A 14,861-nucleotide genomic window follows, 5' to 3' on the forward strand; every position below is an offset into this window, starting at 1 on the left:
TGCTGCCTTGCATGTGTGTGTGGATGGAAAGATAGGCTTGGATGTTGGATTGGAAGTTTGTGGCATGTTCATACAGAATATGGACAGCTAATGATGTTGAGTCTGGATCTAAAAGTCCTCAAAGCACCACTTGATACCCAGATCCTTGTGGCAAAATTCCCAACCTCCTCACAATATTTACAAAAATATAAAATGTAAATAAAAATACAAACAAGTTCTCTTTTTAAACTTATTTTTGTTAAGAAAGGAGGACTGAGGTGTTGAAGGTTTGCTGGAAAATTGGCTGTCTCTTAATGGTGTTGTCCTCCAGACACAGTGGGCCCTGGACACATTACTTATCTGTCTTCTGTTTCTTGCTTGCAACTTCATCCTGAAAATAAAAGAAGAACAAGATGAGAGGTGCCACCTTGATTAATCAACAATAACAACAATAGTGGCGATATATTCCTCTTTCTCTTTAGAAGTGTAGCGAAATTAAAGCCGCTCATTTTGTTAGAAAAAGGCAAAGTCAGTGATTTGGATTCTGGGTTACCTATAAACACTTGATGAAATAAATACAGCTCTGTGCTCACAACTATTAGGTGAAAGGCTACAAAAATTCAATTTGGGTAATATTCGATTGCGTTTGTTGATGGGTTAGGGTTTCTTATGTGTTATATTTTTGAATTTGGGTCATACAATGATATCTAGTAAATTATATCTACAGGAGCTTATTGCATAGAAAAGTGTGTTTCCATTACACATTTAGCTTTTAGAACCAGTATAAGTTCTCTTCAACACTTTCTAAATAATGCCTAGTCTTTGTTTTCCAGCTTTGACATACACTGATATTGATTTTTCATCAAGTGTCCACCACTCTCTTGAGGACCTGCATATCCTTAAACTGTACAAATTATCCTCCACATGTGTTGTTTTGATTGCAAACCAGTGGTCTGTTTATGAATCACTGACTGTAGTTACTTATTATGTAATGGCTTCCATCTGGTGTGAGCTTAAATCATTTGATAGGTTGCAACTTTTCCAAACCACTGAGTCTCACTAGAGCACCACCATCTCAGCCCAAAGCAAAGAGGCACATCAATCTCAAAATCCTCACCCTTCATTTTTATAACCAGAACAGCTGTGCACACAAGGGCCAACTAAAAACAATCCAGACGTAACCATTAACCCATGTTAGCCCTGTAAAATACATGAAGTGGCCATGGTGAAGGGTGGCAGGGTAGAGTGGCGAGCACTGTTTTCTCACATTCCCAGCCTGAGGTCTTATGTGTGAAGTTTGCATGTTCTCCCTACGCCTGGGGGTGTTTCCACTGGGTGCTCCAGCTTCCTCCCACAGTTCAAGACATGTTGAGGTTAATTGGTGATTCTAAAAATTCCATAGGTGTGAATATGAGTGTGCTTGGTTGTCTGTCTCTCTGTGATAGACTGGCAACCTGTCCAGGATGTACCCTGCCTTTGCCCTAAGTTAGCCACGATAGGCTCCCTCCAAAACCCTACAGAGGATAAAGCGATGTCAAAATAATGGATGGATGGCCGTGGTGAGTTGCTGTCAACTTAAGTAACAACATCTTCACCTACAAAAACTGGAGCACAACAGACAGGAGCAGAGGAGAGCAGAAAATCAGAAAAAAAACCCCCACAAAAATTAGGTAAACAATAACAAAATAACCTAAACAAAAGACTGCATTTTTGCTTTCACAAGGCAGTGTGAGGGTTACTCTCTGTATGTTTATAAATGAAGGGAGAGCTAACAGTTTGAAAGGCGGGACTCACATGCACTGGCATTACTTCACTACATCTTCACATAGCAGATCGTTGTTTGCTGCTATGTTAATGGTATATTAGTGTTTAAAAAGTTGCCTGATGCACCTTTAAGATGCTTTAGTGAACCATCTTTTTTCAGGCTGAGACTGTACTCAGCTGGTGTTTGTGGCCCTTTAAACCCCTTTCACACATGCACTCTGTTCCGTTAGTCTGACAGCTGCTAAACAGGTCGGCTGCAGGTGTGAATGTGCACCCTGGTCACTTATCCGTAAAAGGTTCGCCATCAATCTTGCTAGGTCAGACCTACTAATGTTTCTGTAGAAATTTCAACATGGCACAAGTGTGAACTGAGCCCCTTAACAGGTTAGGTACTTTGTGAAGATATTTAGACAATTCATTTTGGGCTGCTGTAGTTCAGGTGATAGAGCGGGTTGTCCTCTAATCGCTAGGTTGGCGGTTCGATCCCTGGCCCCTCCACAGTCAAAGTGTCCCTGGACACGACACTGACCTCGAAGTTGTTCCCAGTGGCAGGCCGGTACCTTGCATGGCAGCTCTGTCTTTACTTGCTGTATAAATGTGTATCTACTCTCAGATGTACGTCGCTTTGGATAAATGCTGCTAAATGAAACTGTAAACTGAGGAAGGATTTTTCCACATTTCAGCACCAAGAATACAGAAATGCTTAATACATAATTTGTGCCAAAATCACAACACACCTTTTCAGGCACTTTGCCCTACATTTTCAAATCTTTTGGGCAACAAAATGTAATAACACTCCATTCAAAAAATCCATAATAAGAAAACCTTACTGTGATGAAACAGACACGAACAGTTTGAACATCAATGACACTCACCAATCACCAGCCCACAAGATGCTATGAGGAGCTGGAGTGTGTTTCTTCCAGCTGCTTGGAACTATTGGTCTGATTTTGTTTAATATCTGCAGCATCAGACAGCAGTAAGACGCATGTGTGGGTCTCCATAGAGCACACATTTGCACACGTTTGCACTCCAAAAAAAACCACCAGAAAACAACACCAAAAATAACATCTTTCTGATTTCTTCACATCAGACAAGTGAGCTGTCACACACGGAAGAGCAGTTTAGTTACCAGCTGTTTAGCACAATACTTTCATAGTTTATTACATACCTGCAACATTTGACAGCTGTAGGATCCATGAGTGTATCCAAAGAGAGAGAGCTGTGCACACTTGTGCACAGAGCAACAGTGGTAACATCATCAATTCAGTTTAACTACAAATTATCCCAACCTGGAGAAAGGGCCAACCAAGATCTAAAATCAGCTGCAAACTATTCCTCACTTCAGACAGGTGCCACACAGAGTAACAGTTTATCAGCTGCAGTTTCATATTTTGTTACACCGCAGCTGTCCTCAGTTGAGTCCTGAACCTTCAGTTTCACTGTTTAAGAAATCAGAAATAAACTGAGCTGTTAGTGTTTTGGACACTTTGATCATCTGCTTTTGGTTTAGTTTTAGTCTGTTATTGCATTATGATGTTTTATACATCACTTGGTCTATTAACATTGCATTAACGGATGGGTGACCTATGTGTGAAAGGGGCTAATTTAGGGGCTAATGCCATCACTTTAACGGATTGAGTAACCCACCAATGTTCCATGTTGCATGTCTGGAAAGGGCTTATCACTGAGACCTTGTATCATACCAACTCACCCTTACCTCTTCATCATCATCATCCTCAGCTGCTCTCTTTCCCACTGGCCCGTCAAGGGTATCATCTTCATCATCATCTTCATCACCTGAATACACACAGATAATGTGACTTGTCAAACTGACAGAGTGGGAAAAAACCCTGGCATCACTTTGACATGTATTGCCTACTTTTGATTGGACTGCTCCCTGTATCATTTCTGTTCTTCTCAATCTAAAGTCTGCACTAAATCAAACTAAACAAAATGACCAGTGTAAAATCCTTAAGCATGGTAGCTGCTAGGGGAAACACTGAGCAACTCTTTTGGGGGTCAGATACTTCTCCAACCAAGGGAGTAGGTTTGATTTTGACATTGGTGGGGACACAAAAGTGCTCCAAGGCAGAACCCATGAAAGTTGGCAGGTTTTTTGGGGTTTTTTTTGTATTTGTAATCAGAGTATATAGATAGAACTCTACTGATCCCTTTGGTCGGGTACCTCAGGGAAATTTCACATCATGAAGAGCTGATCAAATAAGCAAACAATCATAGTCACAAAAAGAAAATCAAGAATTGACATGTTTATAATGCACATCTGAATATCTAAAGAGAATACAAGAATTTAATGCATTCTCCAATGTTACAGACTAAAGCAACTAATGACAGACAAGGAGGCAACGTCAAAGAGTTCTCATCTTTACTCTGTTTTATGTAATATCTGTAATGTTAATAGTAAGGAACACGCAATACTGCTCTGAACACAATGCTAAATAAGACACATCAAAATACATTCACACTGGTGTTATCCGTGAAGTGTCTTGAACAAGCAGACAAATTGAGGATGAAACATAAAACTGTGAGAATATTCTACTGTAGCAGCAAAGTTTGAAAAATTCTGATCAATAATGGCAAATTTCAATTAACACTGGTATGATTAAAAATGAAGAGTTAAGAATATTTTTTGAACTACAGCAAGTCAGTGCCTGAACTACAGTACGCAATTCACATGAAAACAAACATGAAGTTACTGTATGAACTGTGTGATGAAAAGCTACCTTGAATCTTGCCATTTACAACAAATGATATGATAGTGTTACGGAATACTTTCTTTCTTATTTAGAGTAATCGCCTCATCTGTGTGTCTGTCTTTTCACCTGTGTGTGTCTGTGAACAGTCTCTAGCTCGAGTGCTAAGTTACAACAACTTGATAGTTTACAGGTGAGCTAGGAGTACCCTCTCCTTGAAATGATTAGATTTTCGGGTCAATCAGTGCAAAAATAGCTCTGCTAGAGGTCAAAGGTCACTTTTTTCAAAAATGCTGTATACCTTCAAAAGAGTGGAAGGTACCGATATGGTCTCTGGTGCAGATAAGCAACCATGTTGGGACTTTCTGTTGGTGATGTTGCATTTGACCTTGGATCTTATTTCAAGGTCAGCCTCAAGGTCATACATTTTGTCTGCACTGTAACTTAAAAATGGTGCAAGACAGACACATTGTTTGTATCGGAGACTATATATAGGTCTCCCACTGGGGATGTAACATTTGACATAGGGTAATATTTCAAAGCCAAACTCAAGGTCAAAAAATTTTGATATTGCCTTTATATTTTAAATAAAATGTAATGTATACATGGATAATACCAATTTCACCTGGGACAACCAGCCAACCGTGATTAGTGAAAGAAAACACTTATGTTGTGGTAAGTTGGACAGAATAATGGTTTCAAGTTTCAAGGATTCAAGACCTTTATTTGTCGCAAACACAATTATGCAAAGTATAATGCGCAGTGAAATGCATTATTCACCTGTTCCAGACCGAAACAATAAGAAGAATAAAGAATAAAACACACAAATAAGCAAAATAAATAAATCAGTGTCAAATAGTGTCAATTAGTTCAAAACATCAAATGAAATCAAATAAAAATGAAACTTATATATATAATTTTGTATCTTATTTCATCTCATTTTATATATATACACTAATTTTTACTTAGGCTCAGTGCAATCAGGGTCCTGTAGTTACAATTATTTTCCTGTACCTGTCTTTAAATACACTGGTGTCAGTGGAGTTTGAAGTAAATTGTACAGTTACAGAATCTGGCCACCAGATGGCAGATCAAGCCTTCTAATAACTCAGTTGTATCACTTAGCTGATACACAAAATGTGTTGTTTTGTTTCTGTAACTTCACAGTGTTTTGATTACACAAAACAGTTTGTGCTGGGAAAAGGGTAGTTTCATTTGTGCACCAAAGAATTCTAAGAGGAGGTTGTAAATACTGATATACTGATATCCTGATTGCCCATCCATGGGTTGAAGTGTCCTCGGGCAAGACACTAAACCCCAAGTTGCTCCCAATTGTAGGTGAGCAAGTTGCATGGCAGCTCTGTTGCCATTGGAGTGTGAATGTGTGTGTGAATAGGTATATAAGAAGTGCTTTGTAAAACCTAGGTCAGGCTTAAAAAAAAAAAAAAAAAAAAAGGCACTATCCAAGTGCAGACCTTTTTTTTTTAATCATAATGTCTAATGTCTCTCTGTTGTTTTTCGGTATGATTTCAAAACACCAACCTTCTCCATCCTCCTCCTCCTCTTCACCCAAGTCTTCGTCATCCTCCTCTACCTCATTCTCCTGCTCACCATTCTCCTCGTCCTGACAGGATGAGACACTTACATTCACCAAAAAAGAAACAAGGACCATTCATGTTCTACAAGCTGTGCAAGGAATAGGAGCTGTTCTTACATTTTTTCCATTGGCAGCAGAATCCTCTCCATTCTCTGTCTCTTCAGCCTGTTTCTTCTCCTTCAGCTCCTGAAAGCAAACATATATTCTCAGACACATGCCTAGTTTTCTAGGTTTGTGGACACTGTGTAAGAAACACCATGACAAAAGAAATGACCAGCAACCAAATCTGACAATGCACACTAACTTTATGTTTTCTTAGGAATGCTACAAATGAGTCTAAAAGCTCAATATAAATGCAAAGTTTGTCCACACTTTATTTTCCCAGATTTTGTATTTTAGTCTTTATGTGTTCTTTCTTTCTGCTGCAAGGTGACTCAGTGGTGAGCACCATCGCCTCACAGCTAGAAGGTCCCCGGTTCGCATCTCTTTCTGCGGGGAGTTTACATGTTCTCCCCATGGTTCTCTCCAGGTTCCCTGACTTCCTCTCACAGTCCAAAAACAATAATTAATTATTAATGATAAATGAATTAATTGGTGATCCTAAATTGTCCGTCGGTGTGAATGTGAGTGTGCTTGGTTGTCTGTCTCTCTGTGTAGCCCTGCGATAGATTGGCGACCTGTCCAGGGTGTCCCCTGCCTTCACCCTGAGTCAGCTGGGATAGACTCCAGCCCCTCACGACCCTAGTGAGGATTAAGCGGTGTACAGATAATGGATAGATGGATAGATGGATTAATTCTTTCTGTCTCATGTTTTTGGCTCTGTGGTCAAACTTTCAAGGCAAGATGTCTGCATTCTTGTCATCGTTTTTGTACAGCAGAGAATAGTGTGTTTTCACAAAGTAGCAGTGTAAGCATACATTGCAAAAGCTGAATATGTTACTTTGATTGTTCTTGTTATTCTAAATTACAGAGGATTAATTCATTTCTACAACTGAAGTGCATGGCACTTATGTTTCTGCTTTTTTTTTTTCAATACCCCGTTTGCATCGATAAGGCGATATTTACGTCTCTGCAGCAACTAAAAAATGATCTGTGATGACTGAAATGTGCAGTTACCACACAATATGACCAGATAAGGCCAAAGTATAAGAACAAAATGAAAGATCACGAACGGCCAAAACAATCGTAAAAACTTACTTGGTACTCAATTTTTTATGCATCTCGAGCTGCAAAAGTAAATGATCTGCATTTATACAGTGCTTTTCTACCTTAGTGGTACTCAAAGCACTTAACAATGTTTTTCTCATTCACCCATTCACACACACATTTACACAGCAATGGCGACAGAGAAGCCATGCAAGGTGTTTGCTTGCCATTGGGAGCAACTTTGGGTTCCGTGTCTTGCCCAAAGACACTTCAACTGTGGAGGGGCGGAGGATCCAACCTTGCAATCAGAAGACAACCGCTCTACCACCTGAGCCACAGCTGCCCAAAACAAACACAATACTCAAAAAGGGGGTTTGCTCTAGATTCAGCTGGAAACAGATGTGGATTTGTGCTGTGGCTCCAGTTCTCCTCAAAAGTTTGTTCAACTTGGCTTCCTAATTGGCAAAAGACACAAAAGTGATCTGCTGGCAGAGGAGAGAAGCAATCAAAGGTGGCTTCTTTCCTACTCCTAACCTTCATGGAACTGAGCTGTTCATTGGTCAGTTCTTTTAAGGTCCCTCCTACTTCCTTCCAGCTAGTTGAAATCTGACACCGTCTGCCACTGCTGCAGTTTGATCAGAGCACAGAGGCAGCAGTGCAAAGAATACAACTCCCAGGTTTGCATTACTCTGTGACAGCTAATCAGAGCAGGTGCCATATCAGCAACATAGTTTTCTTCTGATAAAATACTCAGTCACAGTGGTACTGAGCTTCAGTTCAATGCTAAACAACGCAGTATATGTAAATATAGGCCTGCTGTAGGACACAGCATCAAAATACTATTTACTATTGTATAGTGTATAGATAGATAGATTACATAGATTCAACCTTTATTGATCCCGCAGCAGGGAAATTTTAAGTCTATGCCAGTGGTTCTCAACAGGGGGGCCACGGCTGACTAGGGGGCCACAGAAAGATGCCAGGGAGGCCTTGAGATGGCTGTGAATGTTATTAAGAAAATACTAAAACAAATAGTCTCATGACAAAAAACAAATAGTCCATCTGTAGTGCTTAATTTGTATAAACTAACTGCCTTGCCCAATAATAGCAAATTAATGAATTAATCAGAATGCAGTGAGGGGCCCTAACATGGCCATAGGCATTATTGAGGACCCCCGACCTTGGTATTGGACACAGGGGGCCTTGGCAGCAGAAAGGCTGAGAACCCCTGGTATACGCGATACAATTATGTGAAGACATGTTTTCTTGTCGCTGCCAATGTCCTCCAGCTTTAGCCGCCTTGCAGTGGCACAAAAAGAATCGCTGACTATCAGCAGCTCTGTCAACCTCTCGTGTTCAATGAATGGGAGACATGGACCATCCTAAACTTCAGAGTAACACTGACCCTTTCCACCAGCTACAACAGACCGAGCTGTGCTCCCGCCTGTCTGCACCGCTCCTGTACAGTTGTGTGTTCGCATCGCGCCCCGCTGCGGCTCGCACACACTCCGAGCGCTCACACGCACCTTCCAGTGACGGGCACGACTCTGTGCCTTGCGCACCAGCTGTTGGCGAACGCGCGAGAGATCTATAGCAGCGACTCGTCTTTTCTGGAGACACAGTTCAATTGAAAAATAGCAGTTCCGCCCCCGCATCATTCCTTAACTGGAAAAAAAAAACAACAAAAGAGACGGGGAACCCCATATATATAAGACAAACACACGAACAAGCAATAATAAGGCTGGGAGGGGCGAGCTTAACGCCGGCTGACTCCGTACTTCCACCGTGTTGAACTGAGAGCTAACAGCACCGTGCGCGCTCCCACAGATTTACCGGAGCTGTTCGCCGACGGTCAGAGGAGCTCCATGAACAAACTCAGATTATTGATGAGTCGCGTCACCGATTGTACACAGGCAAGATTAAACTGGATAGTACTTAGTCCTAATACACCGTGTATTACCAGGCTGTCCCATACAGTTCTACACAAAGTCAAATAAAAACTATTTAGAACTATTTCTTTAGTTGCCCGTGCAATGCAGTTTCTGTGTAAATAGTCTGTGCACGACCACATCCTAATCTCGCATAAGACCCATTCTTAAGAAGGAATCTCTTCATAGAGCCTTCACAAGCCCATTATTTATTAGTCATATAACAAGAAAACAACAGTTGTTTAAGACTCCGCTGTCTGTTCTACTCGGTTCGCGCTGAGCTCTGTGGGATCCATTAAGTCTCCATTAAATCACTGTTTTGGTTCTCACTCGTTCTAAATGCTTCATAAATGGTATCAAGTAACAAGTTCGCTGCTTCCACTGAGATATCGCACTAGGTTTACGCGCAGGATAAGCTTATGTATTCTCTTTCCCTTCACCAGCCTGTCCTCACTCCTCATCCATTCACACAGATGCTTTACCTAGACATTTCAATGGACTATAGAACTCTAGGCGGGCTAAAATCAGAATTGACTGCATTTATAGGCTAATGATACTGCATAAATGCAATAAACTGGGAGTCTTTTTTAAGTCGACACTGTGCTTAAAATAGGTAAATTGGTAACAGTTATAAATGGAAGCATGAGTTAGAAAAAGCATTGTGTCTTCTTTCCTTGAATTGTCCTTACCTTAGCGCTCGGCTCTCCGCTGCTTTCCACCTTACTGTCCGCCATGCTGGGTATACAATAAGAAGTAAATGCTTTGTAAAAAGAAATTGCAAATTTAAAAACCGACGTCAAGTATTTTTTCCAGTAGGAGCGCTGAGAAAACCGTTGTGCTGTCAGCTGCGTGTCCGCCAGCCGGAGCTGCTGCTTCATCGAGCAGTGGGAGGGGCCCGGGGTCGAGGGGCGAAGTGTGATTGGACAGCTTCGAGAATATTCAGCCTATAATTGGCTGGAGGGAAACAATAGTCAGGCCTTGTTTTGTGTGTGTTGTTCTTTAGTATTGATAGTTTATGGACCTTTCAGTTTTTAATCTTAAATCTGTCACTTCCCCTCTCTGTGAGAAACACACCAACACACACTAGTTACATGTAGTTTTAGAGCCCCTTAGTAAGTTTTACAAATGATCACACTGTCATATCAGCATAGCCAAAGCAGAAATTGCTTAAGTATTAATCCCAAAATAATATACTTTTAGAAAAATGAAAACGTAAAATTATTGTTGTTTATATAGCAAATTTGAGCCTAAGTGTTTTGCAAAACATAGATAAGTTTGTTAGTACCAACGGATGTTCGTTGTGAGGTTATGTTTATGAACATTTTTAAATACATACTACGACTTTAAATATACCTGGATCTACCGTAAATTAATTAACTGGTGCATAATTGTAAGTTTATCATATCCTCCATATGGATTTTTTTATTTGGATCTTTGCTATCCAGCAACCATCACTGAACGAGCAAAAACGAATGAAAAGTTCATGTGTAATTAGCTGGCTTCAAGAAAAGTGCAAGTGCTTCAAAATGATTGTATTACACTTGCCTGCATTCAAGTACAAAACAGAACCGATTCTAACCATCGCTACTGTAGGGTAACCGTTCCAATTAGATATAACATTACTACTGCTGCTCCTGTTTCACTGTCTGAATCCACCTCTGAGTGGTCTCGTAGCGCGCAGACTCAGAGTGACATGAGGTGGGAGGAAGGAGGAGAGGAGAGGGAGACAGAGAGGATCAAGCCGGAGGGGGCAAGAAAATAAAACGGGGTGGGAGTGGTTGACAAGGAGATAGGGAGAGACGCACAATGACGCTCAGACACTTAAGCACAACAGTGGATGCTATAATGTAATTATTCAGTGTTCTGAATTACATGTATAGCGTATCACTATAAGACAAAAATCGAAAAGGAAAGGGCCACTTAATTCCACCGAACGGTCGTCTATAAAACGCCATAAAGCACTTCTGTGAGATTCTAGTAATAACGACCGCGAACAGCACTGACGGTGGTCCCTCACCAACATGGCGGCCTGGAGAGTCCGTATTGCGTCGCGATTGTTGAACATTTTCAGTGATTGGGTAGTGAACTGGAGTAAATCTAATACTGACGCTTTGCGCAATGTGATTGGCTGATAGTGCTGCCAATCATTTAGACGAGGCTTAGGAAAGTGGGTGCGGTGTTTGGCAGCAGGTAAGGGCGGGAGCAAATCAGAGGCACAGCGGACTGGATGTGGCTGAGCCAACCTGACACTCTCCTAAAACGTTTACTGTAAACTTGTCTTTTTCTCCAAAATGACACTATTTATAGCTTTGAAAAAAAAAAAACTCATTCATGAATGCAATATACAGAGGAAGTGAGAACACCTCTGTGCAATATCACTTGAATGTCAAATGATTCAAAATTGTCACTTCTCAATATTAATTATTTCCATGCTGCACAGTGGGCTACAACAACAACAACAACAACAACAACAACAACAACAACAATAATAATAATAATAATAATAATAATAAAGGCATGAACAATATTTTTAAAAAGTACTTTAGAAACATATTACAAATGCAGGCCCAGAAGTAGACAGTCAATGCAGCTAAAGTGAATACATCCATCCATCCATCCATTTTCTAAACACTGCTTAATCCTCACTAGGGTCGCAGGGGGCTGGAGCTTATCCCAGCTGGCTTAGGGCGAAGGCAGGGGACACCTGGACAGGTTGTCTGTCCATCACAGGGCTACACATAAAGACAGATAACCAAGCACACTCACATTCACACCTACGGCCGGCCGGCCGACCAAAATTACTCCAAGAGCACAGTGACGGCTCATCCAGGAGGTCACAACGGAACCCAGGACAACATCTAAAGAACTGCAGGCCTCCTTTACCTCAGTTAAGGTCAATGTTCACGACTCAATGATAAGGAAAAAACTGGGCAAAAATGGCATCCATGACAGGACAGAAGGCAGTGCATGTATCTGCAAACGCGAGTATAAGTAGGGAGGGCAACCAAAACATTTATTTCCGGAAATCAACATGAATGAATATTATGATTATAATTGGTGGTGTCATTTACATTTACATTTGTATTTGTGTCTGTTTGCATGCGTGCATGCGTGTGTGTGTGTGTTTGTTTGGTAATTAGGATTTGAAGGATGCCAAAGAAAAGAAAACTGGACATAAGACACTTCTTTTGGAGTCAAAGTGTAAGTTACTTCAAGGGTACATTACTGTAGAGGCTTAACAATACAGATATTGAATAAAACAGTAAAGATGAGAAGTCTTCGCAGTTGCCTCCTTGTCTTTCATTAGTTGCTTTAACCTATAACATTGCAGAATGTATTAAATTCTTGTATTCTCTTTACATATTCAGATATGCGTTATAGACATGTCAATTACTGAAGATTTTTTCTGACTATGACTGTTTGCTTGTTTGATCAGCTCTACATGATGTGAAATTATGATTGCAAATAAAAAAAAAATGTCAACTTTCAGGGTGCTGCCTTGGAGCACTTTTGTGTCCCTACCAATGTCAAAAATCAAAGCTACTCCCTTGCCTGTGATCACTGAATTAAAAAAAAAAAACTACTGTACTACAGGTAGGGCTGCAAGGTGGAACAGTTGGTAGAGCTGTTGCCTCACAGCAAGAAGGTCGCTGGTTCGCGTCTCGGTGGTGGCAACGGGATCTTTCTGCGTGGAGTTTACATGTTCTCTCCAGGTTCTCTGGCTTCCTCCCACAAGGTCCGAAAACGTGTTGAGGTGATTCTAAATTGTCCGTAGGTGTGAATGTGAGTGTGCTTCATTGTCTGTGCCTAAGTGTAGCCCTGTGATAGACTGGTGACCTGTCCAGGGTGTCCCCTGCCTTCGCCCTAAGTCACTTGGGATAGGCTACAGTCCCCCCACAACCCTGGTGAGGATTAAGCGGTGTATAGATAGTGGATGGATGTACTACAGGTACAGGTAATTGCATTGTGTCACCAATTGATAACGAGTGGAATCACAGTTGCAGAAATAATCAGGAGGTACAGACTGAACTATAGCACCACAACCTAGAGCCACAGGGGCCATCCTCTAAAACTGCACTGTGAACAGTGCACTACTTGTACAATCTAGTGTGGAAAAACTGACAGGTAAGTGCTTCAGACTTTGCACAGGGGTTATCACTAGAAATCAGAGTTTCTGTCAGAGCTCAGACAGTGTAAAGTATATAACATCAACCTCTGTGGATGGTGTCCAAGAAAAACAAAATCCCGTTTGGTACAAAACTGCAAGACGAAAGTTTTCTTTAGAACACGAAAAGAAGTTTGATGAATATTGGGAACACATTCTTCATTTAGATGAGACCAAGATAATTTTTTTCAGCTTAGATGGGGTCGACTGCATTTGTACTAAATGCATAGTCCTGACAGTGAAGCACAGAGGTAGGAGTGTGAGATTAGGCTGCATGAGTGCAAAAGGTGTTGGGGAAATGACATACATAAATAGTACCATGAATGTCTGCCAATATACTAAAATACTGGCTGACAAGATGACTCCCAGTCTGCAGAAGCTTGAAGAAGAGGAATATTTCAGCATGTGAACCATCCGAAGCACACTGCCAAATATCACACAAGAGTTTCAAAAAGAGAAAAAAATGTAAACTATGACCTTTACAAGTATGCCACTTGGCTTGAATCAATAGCACATCTTTTGGGTATTTTAAAGAGAAAAGTAGAGCAACACAACCCTGCTGCAATAAACAGCTAAAAAAAAAATGTATTCTTTTAAGAATGATGCAACATCTCTCCCAAAATGTTTTGCAACACTCCTCCATGCTGGGCAGAATTGAGTTTTTCATCAAAAAGATATGTACAGTTGAAACCAGAAGTTTACATACTCTGTATAAAAAGATATAAAACCTTTTTTTTTTCTCACTATCTGACATTAAATCAGACTAAACTTTTTCCATTTTAGGTCAGTTAGGATTACCAAAATTATTTCTATTTGCTAAATGCCAGAATAATAAGAGAGATAAGTTTTTAGAGAATTTTTTTTATTACCTTCTTCAAAGTCAGAAGTTTACATACGCTAAGATTACTATGCCTTCAAACTATTTGGGAAAACCCAGAAGATGATGTCATGGCTTTGAAGGCTTTTGATAGGTTAATTGACAAAATTTGAGTTAATTGGAGGCACACCTGTGGATGTATTTCACCCGGGATCTTTCTGTGTGGAGTTTGCATGTTCTCCCGTGCAGCATGGGTTCTCTCTGGGTTCTCCAGCTTCCTCCCACAGTCCAAAAACATGCTGAGGTTAATTGGTGATTCTAGCTTGTCCATAGGTGTGAATGTGAGTGTGCGTGTTTGTCTGTCTCTCTGTGTAGTCCTACGATAGACTGGCGACCTGTCCAGGGTGTCCCCTACCTTCACCCTAAGTCAGCTGGGATAGGCTCCAGTCCCCTGCGACCCTAGTGAGGATTAAGAGGTGTATAGTTGATGGATGGATGAAACAGAATGTAAAAAAGAAAAAAGAAACACAAAAAAACGGAGGTCATTACTTAAGAAAGATGAAAACTCTGACAAAAAAATTCTTTAATAAATCTGAGAAAAAAGAGAGGAAAAAAAATCCTCTTCTTTCTGTATCCTAGAACGCCTCAGCATCCAGCAGCACCACTGCAACATTTACCGTCACGTCCACCTCTGCCCTACCAAGACCAACCTTGGCAGCATGCAGCTGACTTGATTCAATTCAATTCAATT

General features: G+C 40.8%; 1 protein-coding gene across 2 annotated transcripts; it reads right to left on the reverse strand.

Annotated features, from left to right (window-relative positions):
- Positions 1 to 174: 174 nt before the first annotated feature.
- On the reverse strand, positions 175 to 9,991 carry ptmaa (prothymosin alpha a). 2 transcript variants are annotated; one of them, XM_008281843.1, is made up of 5 exons: positions 9,818 to 9,991; positions 6,172 to 6,240; positions 6,000 to 6,081; positions 3,464 to 3,543; positions 175 to 370 (listed from the first exon to the last, which is right to left on the reverse strand). In XM_008281843.1, exons 1-5 carry the CDS (start codon positions 9,860 to 9,862, stop codon positions 332 to 334), a joined length of 315 nt encoding a protein of 104 aa, XP_008280065.1. In that variant the 5' UTR covers positions 9,863 to 9,991; the 3' UTR covers positions 175 to 331. The 2 variants fall into 2 exon arrangements, with proteins under 2 accessions (XP_008280065.1, XP_008280064.1); XM_008281842.1 differs by having other exon boundaries at positions 3,458 to 3,543.
- Between the last annotated feature and the right edge of the window lie 4,870 nt (positions 9,992 to 14,861).

The sequence above is a fragment of the Stegastes partitus genome, unplaced genomic scaffold (assembly GCF_000690725.1).
Source record: "Stegastes partitus isolate 25-593 unplaced genomic scaffold, Stegastes_partitus-1.0.2 Scaffold248, whole genome shotgun sequence".
Classification (NCBI taxonomy): Eukaryota; Metazoa; Chordata; class Actinopteri; family Pomacentridae; genus Stegastes; species Stegastes partitus.

Excerpts from the sequence above, each read along its gene's own strand:
- ptmaa (XM_008281842.1), bottom strand. The coding sequence starts at position 9,862 with ATGGCGGACAGTAAGGTGGAAAGCAGCGGAGAGCCGAGCGCTAAG. Across the intron at positions 6,241-9,817 it reads GCGGAGAGCCGAGCGCTAAG|GAGCTGAAGGAGAAGAAACA; the intron begins GTAAGGACAATT and ends GTTTGCTTTCAG. Across the intron at positions 3,544-5,999 it reads GGAGGAGGAGGATGGAGAAG|GTGATGAAGATGATGATGAA; the intron begins GTTGGTGTTTTG and ends GTGTGTATTCAG.